This window comes from Nematolebias whitei, chromosome 8 (assembly GCF_014905685.2).
Source record: "Nematolebias whitei isolate Nwh7 chromosome 8, NemWhi1, whole genome shotgun sequence".
In the NCBI taxonomy this organism is placed as follows: domain Eukaryota; kingdom Metazoa; phylum Chordata; class Actinopteri; order Cyprinodontiformes; family Rivulidae; genus Nematolebias; species Nematolebias whitei.
This window is the reverse complement of record NC_056505.1, coordinates 44,409,259-44,426,855: the sequence shown is the minus strand read 5'-3', so window position 1 is coordinate 44,426,855 and position 17,597 is coordinate 44,409,259. Positions and strand designations below refer to the sequence as shown.

Genomic DNA, 17,597 nt, shown 5'->3' with positions numbered 1-17,597 from the left:
TAAATGTATCAGCCGCTTCTAAAAATGCTTTGATAAAATGCATAGTCTGTGAAATAATCAATAATCAGTTAAGTAATCAGTTCGTTACTGCTCAATAATTACTGAAAGACGTCAGGTAAAGTAAGAAAAGTCGATTTTTGTGTTATGTTGCGCCAGCAGCCGCTCAAACTGACTGACAGCGATGAGCTTTTTGGAACTATGGGGAGCTGCATGAACCATGTGACCGCGTATCGGCGAGTTCAAAGAGTGTCGCAACTCTCTCTTTACAGGGCTCTGGGCGGCGGTAATGAACACCTTCAGTTTTCTGCCAACCGCTAATAAACTCAAGAAGAAGAAGATTTCCGCTTCCTGTTCAAAATTGCCGCGCGTCTCGCTACGTAAGTTTACACTCCGAAATGAAAATGTTTCATCAACGTTTCTGCTTTTTTATTTTTATTTTAAACAAAACAGTTTTAAGTTGTCTTCGCCACATGCTCGTAGTGTTAGAGTTGTAACCACGGGACACGGCACGTGGCGCTGGGCTAACAGCTCCGCTAATGTTAGCTAGCATGGCTAAACTGTTAGCACGGAGCTGTGTCCTCATTGTGAAGCATTTACCACCTGTTTTAACTGAGTCTGTGCCAGCAGCTTTGGACAGAAGCCGCTCCAAAGTCAGGGGATGTCGGCTCACATCCATGATTCTGTCTTGGGTTAATTTACTCCTCTGGGCTAACTCAGCTGCAATCTCTTTTCCAACCACTGAATTTGTAATTTTCCTGGTGAGCATTTGAAGCCCAACATTCTCTCAAGCCAACATCCTCACTGATGGCAACAAAGTCCATGCTCAATAATCCAGGTATACAATCCAACATTTTTCAGTCAGGTCATCTGGACAGTTTTTTTTTCTTTTTTTTGTTTGGTCACAAAAAAAAGAAAAGAAAAAAAAAGAAACTGTCCAGATGTCCTGACTGAAAAATGTTGGATCCTCACTGATGTCTAAAAAAGTTAAATCTGGTCCTCTGGACATTCAAAAAACAACAAAGCAAAACAAACAAAAAGTAAAAACGTTTCATCTTCCATCCGAAAGACTTCTTCAGTCTGAGGTGCTTCTTCTTCTTTGAGGTTTATTGGCAGTTGGCAAACAACAAAATTGGTGCATTACCGCCACCGACTGTTAAGGAGTGTGGACCAAAATGTCACTCAAGGATTATATTCTCTTAAATAACAGTATTAATTTGAGATAACGAAAGATTATTTGATAAATTTTACTATTCGAGTTATTTTTGAATAAATCAATTAAATCTAGTTTTATTTTAATTTTATTTAAATTTTGAATCAACTGTTGTCTTTCTTCCTCATACGTTTTGCAGTGTAACATTACATGCTCTATTGTCTCATCTGCTCCACAGTATTCACATTTACCACTGCAGTGTTTCCCTAAAATAAAAAGAGTGCTGTTTAACCCAGTATACCCAAATCTGAGACGAGAAATAACTGTCTCTTCTCTCCTCGTCCTCCCTGTACTTCTCATTTCTCCAGTTTTCTTCTGGAATTTATAGAACCAGCGTCCTTTCTTTTCTTTTTCCCATAGATTTTGCCATTTATCCTTAATTTTCTGTTTTATTAAAAGTTTTATTTCTGTTTTACTAAAATTAACTACTAAATCCACTGATGGATTTCTAGTGGTTTCCTTTGCAGCTTTATCTGCCATTTCATTTCCTGTAACACCATAATGAGCTGATATCCATAAAAAATGTATCATTAGATCCATCATATTTATTCTGTATAGTGTCTGCTGAATTTCTATTAAAGTATCTGGCCTGCTTTCTGAATGGTTATATTGTAAACTGACTAATAATGAACTGGAGTCTTAAAAAATCACTGATCTCAATGGTCTTGTTTCTTCAACCCACTGAATGGCTAATAATATTGCGAGCATTTCCCCCGTGTACACTGAAAGTCCATTAATTCTTTTTCTACAATGAAGGCTACACCTACTTTATTTACTAAGTTCTTGGAAGCATCTGTGTAAATTTGAACAAAGCTGTAATATGTATTGATATTAGAGGTTGAACGAGTATATAATTTTTAAACTCGACATTAACATAATGGAACCCGAGTAGAACTCGAGTATTTGATGACGTCATAGATCTCAAGATACAAAAATAAATAAATAAATAAAACCGCAAAAAAAAGGTAATTATTTACAAAATAAAAAGACCAACAAAACATTGGGAGCGCACATAATGCTCCTACCATTTATCATACTGCAAATAAGTCACAGGAAAAACTAAACTATTAGTTATTATTATGAAACTGCAAACGTGAAGAAACATGCAGCACGTCAAAAACGAAACTTAACGGAAACTGGTTTGGTGGATTGGACCCAGTGATACACCATACACTGTGACCTGCAACAGTGCAACACCGCCCCCTACGGTCATACGGTGGTCACATAATATGACGTCACTACGGATACTCGATGTTAAATTTTTAACCTCGATAGAGGTCCTAGCAATCGATGTGTAGATTACTCGAGTACTCTGTTAATGCCCTAATTGATATGGTTCTGTACCGTATTTGAATTTAAAATGAATCCATTATTTTCATTTCTTTTTTTTTCAATAATGTAAAATCTACCATGGCATATGAAAGTATCCAATGTGGTATTACTGGTAATGGAGTTGTTTGACTTATATTGATCTGATCTATTTTGAGTTCTGTTGTTTTCTGATTTACAGTCCAACCACAACTTCTAATATCTTTTACTTTTTCCCAGCAAGGTTTAACTGTCTCTTGTGTTGGATGATCCTGTCTATGACCTCTCAGATTAGCCCAGTAATTTAGTGTTAGTTGTTCTCTTCTAATTTTGAGTGGTATTTCTCCCATTTCTACCAGTAGTGATGTTGTTGGGGTAGTTCTCATTGCGCCTGTACACAGTCTCAATGCTTGATATTGAATACGGTCTAACTTTTAGAATGTATCTGCTGCTGAATTATAAACAATGCTTCCATTGTCTAGTACTGATTGAATTAATCCTGTATATATAGCCTTAAGTGCTTTCCTATCTGCCCCCCAGTCACTTCTAGTTAAACACCTCATGATATTTAACACCTTCTTGCATTTATCTAAAACTTTCTGTATATGTAAAGTGCCTTGTGAAAGTATTCGGCCCCCTTGAACTTTTCAACCTTTTGCCACATTTCAGGCTTCAAACATAAAGATATAAAATTTAAATTTTTTGTGAAGAATCGCCAAGTGGGACACAATCGTGAAGTGGAATGAAATTTATTGGACAAATTTTATTTGTCAAACTTTTTTAACAATTAAAAAACTGAAAAGTGGGGCGTGCAATATTATTCAGCCCCCTTACTTTCAGTGCAGCTAACTCACTCCAGAAGTTCAGTGAGGATCTATGAATGATCCAATGTTGTCCCAAATGACTGATGATGATAAATAGAATCCACTTGTGCTTAAGCAAGTCTCCATATACAAACCGGATTCCAAAAAAGTTGGGACACTAAACAAATTGTGAATAAAAACTGAATGCAATGATGTGGAGATGGCAAATGTCAATATTTTATTCGTAATATAACATAGATGACAGATCAAAAGTTTAATGGAAAAATATGTTGATTTAAAATTTCACAATGTCAACAAATCCCAAAAAAGTTGGGACAAGTAGCAATAAGTGTCTGGAAAAAGGAAATTGAGCATATAACAAACAGCTGGAAGACCAATTAACACTAATTAGGTCAAATGACAACATGATTGGGTATAAAAAGAGCTTCTCAGAGTGTCAGTGTCTCTCCGAAGCCAAGATGGTAAGAGGATCACCAATTCCGCCATTGTTGCACAGAAAGAGTGTGTAGTGGAAACGTACGGACGGGCCACCAGAATGTAGTATGACATATCCTGAGATATATTCATCAATTAAACGAGTTCTTCATTTTTCTGGACTGTATATAACATGCGTGCATTGAATTTAATAAAATGTGGACGTGAGACGTTAATTATCTTTGACTCACCAAGCGAGTGGGTCATTTATTAACAGAATCAAGTTTAACACATCACACATTTACATTAATTGGCAAGAATTGGAAAATAACGACATAATTAATCAGCTTTACAACCAGGAAAACCATACGGCCATGATTTTCCGTTGCTTCACCACAGACATTTCTGAAAACATCTGGATTAATTTGCTAGCAGATAGGAGAGTTTAAAGATGGAAAGATGAGGTTTATCTACAGAGAGATGTGTGAGGGAATTTGTCTGTTTTAACCAGAAAAGCACGCTCCTTTGGAAATAAGCTTGGGCCAACGGTACGCTTGGTTGAGATAGAAGATAGAACTTTTTACCTTGCAGACGATAATTTCAGCGTCGGTGTAGAGCTCTCCTTTCAACTCTTTCAGCGTCTCCGTGAGAACAGCTAAAAACCCCTGGAGTCGTGAGGTTATCCAAACAGAAGTTATAATCCCCAAATCGTCTCTGGTTCAGCTATTCTAATTCAGCAGCATCCTGAATTCCAGCGTTCTGCATTCTGGAACTCCCAAACTCTCTGCTTGAACTAGGAAGTGCCAACATTTAAATGGGCTCTACTTCCGGTTCATTTGAGAGCTTCTGATTGGTCGATGGACCAAAGCAGAGGTGTGGTTTGTGATGTAAGGTGTTATGAAAAGTCAAGGGAAAAGATTAAGATTGTTTAAGAACAGACAGAAAGATATCATGGAGAAAACCAGACTTCGTGGAGCCACCTCTCCTAGTATCTCGCTGTAAAAGTTAAACATGACATTTCTTTTCAGTAAACTTTCAGTTGACCGAAGCTTGAACTTCGACACACTTACAAACTTTGCTCATTGAAGACAGAAAATCAGACAATGCATCATTCACCTGATTTCTTCTTTGAATGAGGATTAAAATCATTATTACTGTTTTAAGTAAATAAAAATGAGTAGTTCACTTCAACATGTAAACATTGTTTAAACTAACACAATTTGATTATCAAAACATTTGTAAAATAGTAATGATCATAGAGAATTGTCTTTTTCCACTTGATTAATTCAAGAAAGAAAGTCTCAGGATGGGTCAACCTGTATCTCTGGATGCAAATCAATGAAATGACAGTTTCTGACCATATGATCCTAAGGTCAAGTTTTGACATCAGGTCAAGTTCACTACAGTCCCCCCTTTGGAAATCATCGCCTGTCCATGGGGATGAATTCCAAACATGAACTTACGCCTTCGAATGTCCTTGAGCTTGATGTAATCCAGCAAGGAAACAAGAGTCAAGAGTAATCCAGCAAGGAAACAAAAGTCAAAAGTAATCCAGCAAGGAAAACAAAAGTCAAGGTAATTCCACAATGTTCTTGGTAATTCCATTGTGTTGATTATAATTCCATAATATTGTTGGTAATTCCATTGTAGCAATGCTTTAACCCCTTGGAAACAGAGTCTGTAATCCATTGGAAAAAGTCATATAATCCACAACGGTAAATCCACAACGATTGGAAGTGTTGATTGATCAGCATACAGAGGGGTACCCTTGGATTGAACTGAAGATGCGGCCACTGGATGAAGAGTGGAGACCAACGTCAGGATTGCAGGTCTCCTCCAGCGACGGTCGTCTCTGGGCGACGTCCAGCCTGTGCCGTTCTGGTTCAAATGTGTCATGCAATTATGTAGTTTAAGGTGGGCTTATGAAGGGGATTTTACATAAGGCCTTAAACTATATGCACCTGGTGTGTAAGCTATTATGATTGGGAACAGCTACAACTACCAGTTAAGGGGTGGAACATGCTGAAAAGGGTAACTACAGGGGTTTATACCTATAGAAAAGGGTTCCAAACTATTTTTCCATTTCTAACTTGAAGTTAGCTTTACATGGCAAAATATAGTTTGGTTCAATTGTCTGTTGTCTTTTAGACGAACGACTTGAGATTGGGTGTTTGGTTTCCCCATAAATGTTTTTGGAAGTCTATGGCGAGACTCATCAAAAAGAATTGGCTATCCCCCCGAATAGAATTGTTCGAGTAGGTTCGGCTTAAGCGTTGTGAGATCAATGTAGATTATGGTACTTAAGGTAGCATTAATCTACATTGACTCCGCAAAGATTGCAATTTAACGAATGAACTGCATGTTGGCATGGTTAAAGGCCTCTTAGTCTCTAACTTCACTACACAACAAAATTCATTCTTGCTTGGGGTGTTCAGAAACGATACCAAAAACCAATTAAACGATGTCTCAACATCGACAAAAACAGTGACTAAGCAACCAGTTAAACAACGTTTCAACATTGACAAAAGCAGTGATTAAGCAACTAGAAAACGACGTTTCGGTGCGCCACTCACTCTGAATGTCAGATTTGCTCACGTTATCGCGTCTGGTAGCATTATCCTAACTGGCGTCACCCCCCTTCGGTCATGGGAGACCGCGAACATGGGTGAGGACGTCGCTCCATGAGCTAAAGTTAGGCTGTCCTTGAGTAGTTTTAACTGTTTGCGCAGCTGAAAGAGGACTTTTAGGTCTGGATTGAAATCCAGTTTACCTTTCGATGGAGTGTATTTGTCTGGGTCAGTCAGATACAGCATCATCGAGTTAATTGCAGGACCATCCAACTTTTGAAGTTGGATGATGTCTGGGTCAGGTGAAAATGACTTTTCATATTTTAGAAGAACTTGGCGAAGTTTGTCTCTTTTTTCATCAGATGTTAGAGTGTCGGCTTGGGCGACCACCTGTTCAATCTGTGATGAGACTGTTAAGGGTTCTTGCTCCTTGGGGAGCTCCAACGAATCCTTTTCTGAGTCGTCGGACCTGTCTATGGGTAAGACACCATAGGTTTGAGGTCCTTGGTCGACGTCATCGGTTGGGAAAAGAGCGATGGCCTGTGATGGTTTCGTGAAACATACTGGCCCAGCTTCTTGACTCGGTACCAGATTATCTGGGAGTCCTCCCAGAACTGGAATGCCTAGTTCAAAATCATGAAAGTCAGGTTCTGAGTGTTCATCTTGCGATGACTCATCATCGTTTGTGTGTGAGTTTACCCCCCCTTCGTCCGATGAGGGGTTCTTGGAGGCAACAACAGCAATGTCTTTGTGTGTTTCACCGACATCTGTAATGTTATCTAGGCTGAGATAAAAGTTTAACTGGTCATCAAAATCCTTTACAGCTTAACTTACCTCCACTGTGCAGCTCCACTGTAGAAAAAGCAGCAAACTTTTAACAACAAACTTTGTGACGGTCCTGAGGCCTCCACTTGGCTTTTCTTTTGTCCTCCTCACATCAGGGTCAGAGGCTCCTGTGAGGAGAACATTAACGTAAACGGTTAACATTAGGTGAATTGTTTAAGCAGCTGACTGGATGGATGAGCAGTTTTACAAGATAAGATTTATGTTACTGTCAATCTTTAGTTGGCTTCTGAGTTTAGCTAGCTACATAGATGAAATACATTTACACACTAATATCTTAAAGTTAGCGTTACATGGATCATAGTTTATTTCACGTGTACGTGTTAAACTGCAGTTACGTTAACAAACGTAAACTTACCAGCTGAAGCACTGAGCTCCGTCCTCGGAGTTCTTTGATGAAGAGTCCGGTCGTGGAGATAATGAATCGGGACGTTCAGGCTCTCACAGGCTGACCCCCTCACAGGCTGACCCCCTCCTACTCTCAGCATTAAATAATGCTGAGAGTAGGAGGGGGAGGCTGCTGAACTCCTCTCTCCTCACAGAAAATCAGTGTCACACGCGTGTTGTCGAAGCCATTCGATAACACGCGCTACACACGTGAACCCGTCTGTGGGCGTCACCAGCACCATAGACATACATTACAGTATACATAGATTAGGTACGGCAGCTCTATAAAGATCTGGGTGTAGTCTGTTTGTCATATGTCTGGTGTTTTACCTGCCTGCATGCTGAAACCACGTGACACATTATTTCCAATACCGAAACTTGACACCGAAAGAAGTGACGTTTCGATACATACACCGACCGGTGCAGTTCGGTCGGTGCCATAAAAGAACCTCGGTTCGGTACTCAGCGCTAATGGTATGACAATGCAGGATATTTGCACTGCGGCCGCGTGGCCAACACCCTGCTCATTTATTTGCTTCTATTTACGTGATCTGTCGACTTCGTATGGTGTTCGAATAGACCCAGTGAGGCGAGAACTACATCTGCTTCGCCCTTAACCCACCAGCGACAGCTCTCAAAGGGCGAAGCCTATACAAAAAGAACGTTGGTTACGTACTGTAACCCCATATTCTATAAATGGTAAATGGATTGTACTTGTATAGTGCCTTTCTATCTTATTTCAAGATATTCAAAGCGCTTTACACTACAATCTGTGTCCTCATTTACCCATTCATACAGCACCCTACATCTCTACAAAGCTAATTGAACAAATCATTCTAAAGAGACTAATCAGTGCTTTAGATCACATTAATACACCGATACTATACTCTGAGTATAGGCGTAGCCCTTAAAGCGTCGAGCCTCACTGGCTCGTAAATGGCCGAAGAAAAAGCTATTTGGGAGCCGATTACCCACTCAACGTAATTTATACGGACAGGATGGGGGCCACACAACAGGTGGGCGTGGACTAAATTTTTACAATGCGATGCGTTGCATGACGGGATAAAACTCACCAGCGACAGCTCTTAAAGGGCTACGCCTATACTCATAGAATCTGGGGTTACAGTACGTAACCAACGATTTGTTCCGCCTCAAACTTGTCCTAAATGCCGACAAAACCAAAGGGAGGCTTTTTTCAAATAAGTTTGTCCCAGCAGTTCTTCCTCCGATTTTATCCTCAAATGGTGTCCCGATTGAGTTTGTTGATTCCTATAAATATTTTGGTATCTTGGTCGACTCGCATCTTTCTTTTAAGCTTCTTGTGGAAAACTTGGTAAAGAAACTGAAAGTTAAACTGGGTTTCTTTTTCAGAAACAGATCCTGTCTAACCCTAAATGCTAGGAAACGCCTTGTATCTGTGACTTACCTTCCCTCCATTGATTACGGTGACATTATTTACATGAACGCTCCTACAAGCACCCTGCAGATGTTGGATGCTGTCTTTCATGGTGCACTAAGATTCATAACTGGCTGTGATTATTGTACCCTCCACTGCACCCTGTATTCACTGGTTAACTGGACATCATTAACTTCACGCAGACTCTCACTGGTACATTTTCATCTTTAAATCACTTCTTGGTCTGCTGCCTTCATACATCTCTTCCTACATGTCTCTGCGTGAGTGCAGCTACGGCGTGCGCTCTCAGGACATTACCTACAGTGTGCCCTCAGTGAGGACTGAACTAGGCAAGAGGGCCTTCTCCTACTCTGCTCCGGTTTCCTGGAATATCTTACAAAAAGATCTGAAGCTCTTGACCTTGACCTCTCTAAGTGGCTTTAAGAATCTCTTGGACTCCTGGCAGGGACCAATGCAGACATGTTCCTGTTTTTAGTTTTCTACATTCACCTTAGAATCTAGCTGTTTTTTGTTACCTTTTTTTTTAGCCACCCTATTTATAAAAAAAAAAAAAAAACTGGAGTATGACTTTTTATAACTGTTTATTGTTGTCGCTGTTGTCTGTTGTTGTCATCATTCTTTGTTGATATCATGTCTCTCTTAGATATAGATATCATGGCCCCATACTGAGAGATTGTTTTGATCGAACAGACTGGCAGGTTTTCAGAGAAGCTGTTGAAAATGGAGGTTCGTTTGATCTTGACCAATACACATCCTCAGTTCTGGGTTACATTAGTACATGTACTGACACCGTCTCCACTATCAGAAATGTTAAAAGCTACCCAAACAGAAAACCTTGGCTGAATGCAGAGGTGCGTACCCTGCTGGAAGCCAGGAACACTGCCTTCAGGTCTGGAAGCTCAGAGGAGCTGAGTAGGACAAGAAAAGAGCTGGTTGCTGGTATTAAGAGGGCCAAGGCCACATATGCAAAGAGGATCGAGGGTCAGTTCATCTCACAAGACCCTCGGAGCATTTGGAGGGGCATTAAGTGCATAACAGATTATAAAGGAAGGAGTGAACAATGCCCCAAAGACCCATCTCTGCCTGATGCCCTCAACAAGTTCTATGCACGCTTTGAAGACCCGAACAGACCACCCAGCACCAGACTCACCTCACCACCGGACGAAGAGCATCTCAGCGTGACCTCAGCAGAAGTAAGGAGTACCTTGAGGAGGATTAATCCGCACAAAGCAACTGGCCCAGACAACATCCCCGGAAAAGTGTTGAAGGAATGTGCTGATCAGCTCTGTGAGGTGCTGGCAGACATCTTTAACACCTCACTTACCCTGGAGACAGTTCCCACCTGCCTGAAGACTGCCACCATCATCCCAGTCCCAAAAAGCTCTACAGTGTCTGTTCTGAATGACTATCGGCCAGTGGCCCTCACCCCGATAGTCGCTAAATGCTTTGAAAAACTGGTCATGACTCGCATCAAAACAACCATCAACATCAACGAGGACCCTCATCAGTATGCATACCGTGAGAACCGATCAACAGAGGATGCAATCTCCTCTGTGGTCCACACTGCGCTCAACCACCTGGAGCAGAAAAACTCTTGCGTCCGTATGCTCTTTGTGGACTTCACATCCGCCTTCAACACCATGATCCCCCAAACCCTGATGGACAAACTATCCACACTAGGACTAAGCCCCTCCATCTGCAACTGGGTACTAGACTTTTTAACAAACAGACCACAGTTAGTGAGGATCCACAACCGCTCCTCCTCCACCATAACCCTCAGCACTGGCTCTCCTCAGGGATGTGTGTTGAGCCCCCTCCTGTTTACTCTGCTCGCGTATGATTGTGCAGCTACCCATCCAGGCTGTCACATTGTAAAGTTTGCAGATGATACAGCGGTGGTGGGATGCATCACAAACAATGATGAGTCCAGCTACAGGCAAGAGGTGGAACACCTGGAGAGCTGGTGCAGAGAGAATAACCTTCACATCAATGTGAAGAAGACAAAGGAGATGATTGTGGACTTCAGAAGGAACAAAAACACCTACACCCCCCTGAATATAAGAGGATCTGCGGTGGAAGTGGTCTCCAGCTACAAGTACTTGGGTGTACACATGAATGACAACCTCAGCTGGAGCAACAACACCACCAGCCTGATCAAGAAAGCTCATCAGAGACTCTACTTCCTCAGACGGCTGAGGCGAGCTGGTCTGGGAAGCTCAGTCCTCACCTCCTTCTACAGGTGTGCAGTGGAGAGCATCCTGTGCTCGAGCATCAATGTGTGGCATGGAGGCTGCACAGCTGCAGAAAGAAAAGCTTTGCAGAGAGTGGTGAAGGCTGCACAGAAATCTGTTGGAATCAGCCTCCCCACCATCACAGACATCTACACCTCCAGATGCAGGAAGAGGGCCACCTGCATCATGAAGGACCCCACTCACCCAGCACACACACTTTTTGCCCCACTCCCCTCAGGAAGGAGGTTAAGGAGCATTAAGTGTAGAACCACTAGACTGAGGAACAGCTTCTACCCTGAGGCTGTTAGACTCATGAATCTCTAACTAGAATAATCACTGTGAAAAACCATATCATGTTGCTGCTGATCTGTTTCATGTTGCTGCTGATCTGTTTTAATGTTGATGTGTTCATGTGTGCACATCTGCTCACAGACTCATGTTCATGTTTGTGCTGATGTTCAATGTTTTATGTTATGAGTGCTTAGTGTATATTTAGTTGATGTTTTTCTTAGTTCATATCTTAGATGTTATTACTGTTTTTCTTATACATTTTATTGTTGGATGTAACTGGGACCCTGTGTACATAATTTCGCTCCACCACATGTACCACATGAGGTGCGAATGACAATAAAGAAACTCTGACTCTGACTCTTGTAAATGGGTCCTTGAGGCTCAATGGGATTTACCTGTCTATATAAAGGTTGAATGAATGCATCACTCAGCCTCCTGTGAATAGTAAACAGCCATCAGTGTGTTAATGATCCATTGTTAGGCTGATGGTCCTTTTTGACCATGTTAACAGCTGGTTTTGGTTGTCAGCAGCCAAACGTTGGTTACGTACTGTAACCCCAGATTCTATGAGTATAGGCGTAGCCCTTTAAGGCTGTCGCTGATGGGTTTATCCCGTTATGCGAAGCATCACACTGAAAAAATTAATCCCCGCCCACCTGTTGTGTGGGCCCCACCCGATCCGTATAAGTTACGTTAAGAGCGGGTAATCGGCTCCCAAATAGCTTTATTTTTTCTTCAACCATTTAGGAGCCAGTGAGGCCCGGCGCTTAAAGGGCTACGCCTATACTTATAGAATCTGGGGTTATAGTACGTAACCAACGTTCTATTTCGTATAGGCTTCACCCTTTAAGGCTGTCGCTGATGGGTTAAGGGCGAAGCGGATGTTGTCCTCGCCTCACTGGGTCCATTCGAACACCGTATGAGACAGAAGCTTGCCCACAAAAACGTCTTGTCACTCAGCTCCCCATGTGCATAATTACGCATTGCGTAGTTGTGTGCCATGCACAGACGCATGTTGTCATGTTGACAACAGACGAGGAGGAAAATATTTGCCTCTGGGCAATAAAAAGACAAGGTGGGACATGAAGACGATGGACAGCGAGAAACATTTGTAATATTTTTGAATGGATTCTAGCAGGTTTGATGAGTTGGGCGCTTGCCTCGTTTCTTCAACACCAGGGCGGTGCACACCTGTCAGAGTTGCACAGAGCGAGGCACTTGCTTTGCGCACCATGCGACTGGTTGCTCGGAACAGAGAGTTGTTGGTGTCTCATACACAACAGCTGGATTTAAATTCCGTCACCGGGCAGTTTATTGTGTGACACAGAGTCATTAAAATGTATCTGTGCAAACATGTCCTGTGGACGTCCGCATTGAGTCCTCTTATAGTATGTTTGGAGTGAAGTACGCCCAAGTATGTTGGGACCTTTGTCAACTCCTGTGTACAGCGCAAACGCCTAAAAATATAACTTTAGAAAAAGAAAAATACAGTTTATTAAAATTTAAAATGTTGGTTCTAGACAACCTTGTATTTACCCGTTTTCTGGAATAAGACCAAATTGATCTCAAAATTTTTTAGCACAATTTACTGCATGAAAACAACCAAACTATGCTTAATTTGCTTTCCTAAACTTCCAGAGCGAATGAAAAGTGAAATGAAGCAGTGATGACATCTGACACCTTGAAGTGAGGACAGAGTTGAAGGCGGATGACTCACTCCCTGAAGAGGGAGCAGCTAAAGAATAAAACATGATTATATCATTTGAAAGTTCCTCTAAGGCTTTCAATTCAAATAATTTGTTTCAACAAATTTTTAACATCCCAACATTTGTCCAGCACCTCTGGTGTCAGCAGTTGATGTCTTCCTATGCAGTCAAAACAGTTTGGTAGAATTTAGTCGCAGCAGTCTGGGAATGACTAAATAATTTCCATCCATCATCTTCCTCTGGTTTTGAAGTCACATCTCGGGGCAGCAGCTTGAGCAGGGAGGTCCAGACATCTCTGTCCGCAGCCACCTCTTCCAGCTCTTCTGGGAGGACTCAAAGGTGTTCCCAGGCCAGAGAGACTAAGTCTCTCCAGCGTGTCCTGGGTCTTTCCCGGGGTCTCATCCCAGTTGGACGTGCCCGAATCACCTCCCTAGGGAAACACCCAGAAAGCATCCTTACCAGATGAACCACCTCAACTGGCTCCTCTCGATGTGGAGGAGCAGTAGTTCTATTCCAAGTCTCTCCTGATAACTGAACTTCTCACCCTGTCTCTAAGGGAGAGTCCAGCTACCCTGCAAAGGAAACTCATTTCAACCTCCTGTATCTTCGATCTCGTTCTGTCACTACCCAGAGTTCATGACCATAGATGAGGGTAGGAACGTAGACCGACCAGTAAACAGAACTTTGCCTTATTGTTCAGATCCTTCTTCACCCCATTGGACCGGTACAGATTCCGCAATACTGCATATGCTGCACCAATCTATCTGTCAATCTCACGCTCCATTCTTCCCTCACTCGTGAACAAAACCCGAGATACTTGAACTCCTCCACTTGAGACAGAACCTCACCCTCGACCTGAAGAGAGCAATCCACCCTTTTCTGACTGAGGACCAACCAACAATTATAATACTTTAAGAACCTTTTTTTAAACCTTTATAACCTTTTCTGTCTGGGGCCGAGATGGGTAGAGGCAGAGCAGCTGATTTGGGACCGGACAGTCCCAGGTTCGTTCCCCAGCCATTCCCACATGTCATGGTGTCTCTGAGCGCAAGACACCCAATCCCCAATTGCTCCCAGGCGTCTACATAGCTGCCCACTGCTCCACCTTGTTGTATGTCAGGTGTGATGTGTTAAATGCAGAGACTAATTTCACCATTGTATGGGAACAGACAATGATGACATCACACTGCACTTTACTTACTTTTTGTTGATGCTTCTCATACACCTTTGTTTAAATTGTGCTTCCAAATATATTAGTTTGAAGTGTCTTAAAGTCGTATTTTTTCCACATTTCTTCTAGATCCAAACATAGACACACATGGTGGAAATGTATGGATAAGGGTTGAATAGTCTGCATCGAACAAATGGACACATGGCATAAATATGTTTAGCGTTTTCTGCCACAAATACTTTTCTGTCTTGCGTAACCAGCCAGTTTGGCTACAGATCTGCTTTTTATTTGATAAACTGCAGCTTCGGCTACAGAAAGATGTCTGTTCTGTTACTGTTATACTGTGAACGTTGTCATCTTCTTTTTAAAGTTTCATTTATTAAAATGTCCTCATTGTTGTAGAATTCGTTTAAGATAATCCTGTCCCTCTGCATGTCACCTCAACTGGTTTTTAGTGAACCCTTGAGAGGACTTGGTCTAATCTTTGGTCTTCCTCACAGCAGAATGCCCAAATCAAAGGAAGTGCTGTCCTCCACATCCGGAAGTGACTCCGACAGTGAAGTAGAGACCAAGGTTTGTGCTCTAATACCAACTTAACAATTAACACTTGTTCCATGTTCTTTAACTATGTAAATGAAAGGTTTTTGTACTGTTGCCAATCACTGATCCACTTCAAACAACGAACAAGTATGGCCGCACCCGTTAAGTGGTTTACTCAGATTTGTTGGCGCAAGATTTTTTTCTTTTGGCTTTCCTTCTTCAGGGATTGCCACAACCAGCAAACTCGGAGGAAGATTTTGCAGTTGTTTTTACGCTGCATGCCCTTCTTTACTCAACCACTGAGCTACCACAGTCCACGTGTGGAGCAGAGGGCTACCATCCAAGGTGATGGGGGAAAATTAGGGTGGAGGCAAGCATGGGTGCCTCACCTTTTCCACCCAAATTTTGATGTAAAAGTCAGGATTCAAACCTGCCACCTCTCGTGGAGTTTTTCATTCTCCATTTGCAGACATTTCTGATAGAAGGGTTGTTTCTGAAGAGTTCAGTGACATTCATAGATATTTTGTGTTTGCTGGACATTCCACGGTCGCCTGTAAATGGAGATGTTAGAAAGTGGAGGGGTTTGGATCAATACTAACTCAGCCATGGAGTAAAACACCGTAAAATCACATAATGAATGCTAACGTGCACGGTGAGAAAAGTGGATAACACTGCAGGCAGGTCTGAACCCCCACTGGAGTTAATGTCTGCAGAAACCTGCAGCTTGGGCATCACGGAGAGGCTTTATATGGCAAGCGCTATGTCTGTAGCATTTTAGTTAGCGCGTCTGTATTGGGCGCCGCTAGCATAGAGCTATGTCATTGCCAGCTGTTGTCGACAACGGGGGCGATATGGAGCTGTGGGTGACAACACTTCGGTAGGCAGGGCACTTGCTTCTGTTGACAAGGTGGGGTGCCCTGCTTGGATAACGGCAGGGGGAATGCAGTTTGTATTGGGGGACCACCTGTGTAACGCTCAACCCACATGAAAATCTTGCACCATACATATGAAAGAATTAACTCGTTCTCTGTTCAGTTCCAGTCCAGAAAAACACTCCTCTCCAAAACTAGAAACATTCACTTTTCTAATCCCTCATCAACAGGGGACACTGGCATACCGCTTGTTTGTTTGCTAAGGATGATGTTATGTATTCATGTATTATTTTTTGCTCATGACTATTTTTAAAATCACTTTTCTGTGTGAATTATTTGAGTACAAATCAAGTGGCCTACTAACATTACCTAGGTGTACTTCTGTGTTAGTTGTTTTCTAAACTTCAGTCATCTGACAGTTTTCAGACTCTACAACCATGTCTTTCATTTTCTATTACTGGTGATTCTTCCTTTCTGTCTTTGATTCAAAGCAGCTTTTCCCTCATCGACACAGTTAGCAACGTATCATCAGCCAGTTCATGTTGGATGTCCTCGTTAGATGGGCCCACCTGGATCATGATTATTTCTTTTTTTTTTTTTTCATTTCATCTTTATTTAACCAGGCAGAAACACTAAGAACAGATTCTTTTTTTTACACAGCTGGCTTGGCAGAACCAACAGGTACTTGTAGGTCCAGGGAAGGGAAACAATACATTTAGGCAAAACAATAAAATATAGAAGTCAATAACAAACAAGGAAACACAAATTACATTAACAGTTCATTGTCAAAGTTACACAACAACATTGCTAAGCATGAAAACGTTTAAAAATATCTTTCAACACAGCTTTTAAACCATTTTTAAAACTAAAAGCTGAGACAAGTGAGGTCAGACCCAAAGTTTTTGAAGATTTCAGTCCGAGGCAAAGCCAGACTTGAACTTTAGAGTTGTTCACCACAAATACTGAGAGGATCAGGTGTTATACTTTAAAATCAGTGCTAGTTGCAGTAGATGGGTTAAACATGGAGGTGAAGAACCAGCAACGTCTTATAAATGAGGGTAAACCAATGAATTTCAGCACGAGTATGTAGAGAAGGCCATTTAAGAAGAGAGTAGAGGTGACAGTGATGTGTTCTGTAAGGAACATTTGTAACAAAGACAACGGCAGAGTGATAAATTGTGTCCAGGTTACAAAGAACTCTTTCAAGCACGTCTGTAAATTATGTTTCCATGATCCAACAGTTTTTTTTTTTTTTTTTACACTAGTGTGTTTTGCAGCCAGTGTAAGCAAAAATTGATTTCTATATAGATAACTAAGTCTCGCTTTAACCTTAGACTGCAAAACATTAACATGATGTGAAAAGAACAGAGCACCATCAATCCAAATTCCCAAATATTTATAAACCGTTAGCTCTTTTATAATATTACCGTTTACAGTGGTGAAGTCCACCGAGGTGGGTATGGTTTCTCCTCCATGACTGAACCACATTCATTTATTTTTCTTGGTATTTAAGGACAAATTTAAGTCTGAAAAGACCTGCTGGATTTCAAGAAAACACATGCAAGATACTTCACCACCTCTTACGGAGTAAAACCAAAAGCATATAAAATAATGTCATCGGCATCTAAATGGATGGAGGCCTCACTAACAGAATGAGAGATCATTTATAGTCAAGTCAACTTTATTTATAGAGCACATTTAAAACAAAACCTGTTATCAAAGTGCTTAACAACAACAACAACAACAATCAATGAGAGTAAAATTAAAGAGAAAAAAATTATTTATATATATATATATATATATATATATATATATA

The 17,597-nt window shown here is 41.4% G+C and overlaps 1 protein-coding gene across 1 annotated transcript in view; it reads left to right on the top strand.

Annotated features, from left to right (window-relative positions):
* Positions 1-325: 325 nt before the first annotated feature.
* The window catches only part of LOC119413697 (activated RNA polymerase II transcriptional coactivator p15-like), a 23,037-nt gene continuing 5,765 nt past the window's right edge, over positions 326-17,597 (top strand). Inside the window, exons 1-2 of the mRNA XM_037680752.1 lie at positions 326-377; positions 14,870-14,942. Of these exons, the coding sequence (XP_037536680.1) occupies positions 14,874-14,942 (69 nt within the window). The 5' untranslated portion in view covers positions 326-377; positions 14,870-14,873. The remainder of the gene's footprint in view (positions 378-14,869; positions 14,943-17,597) is intronic.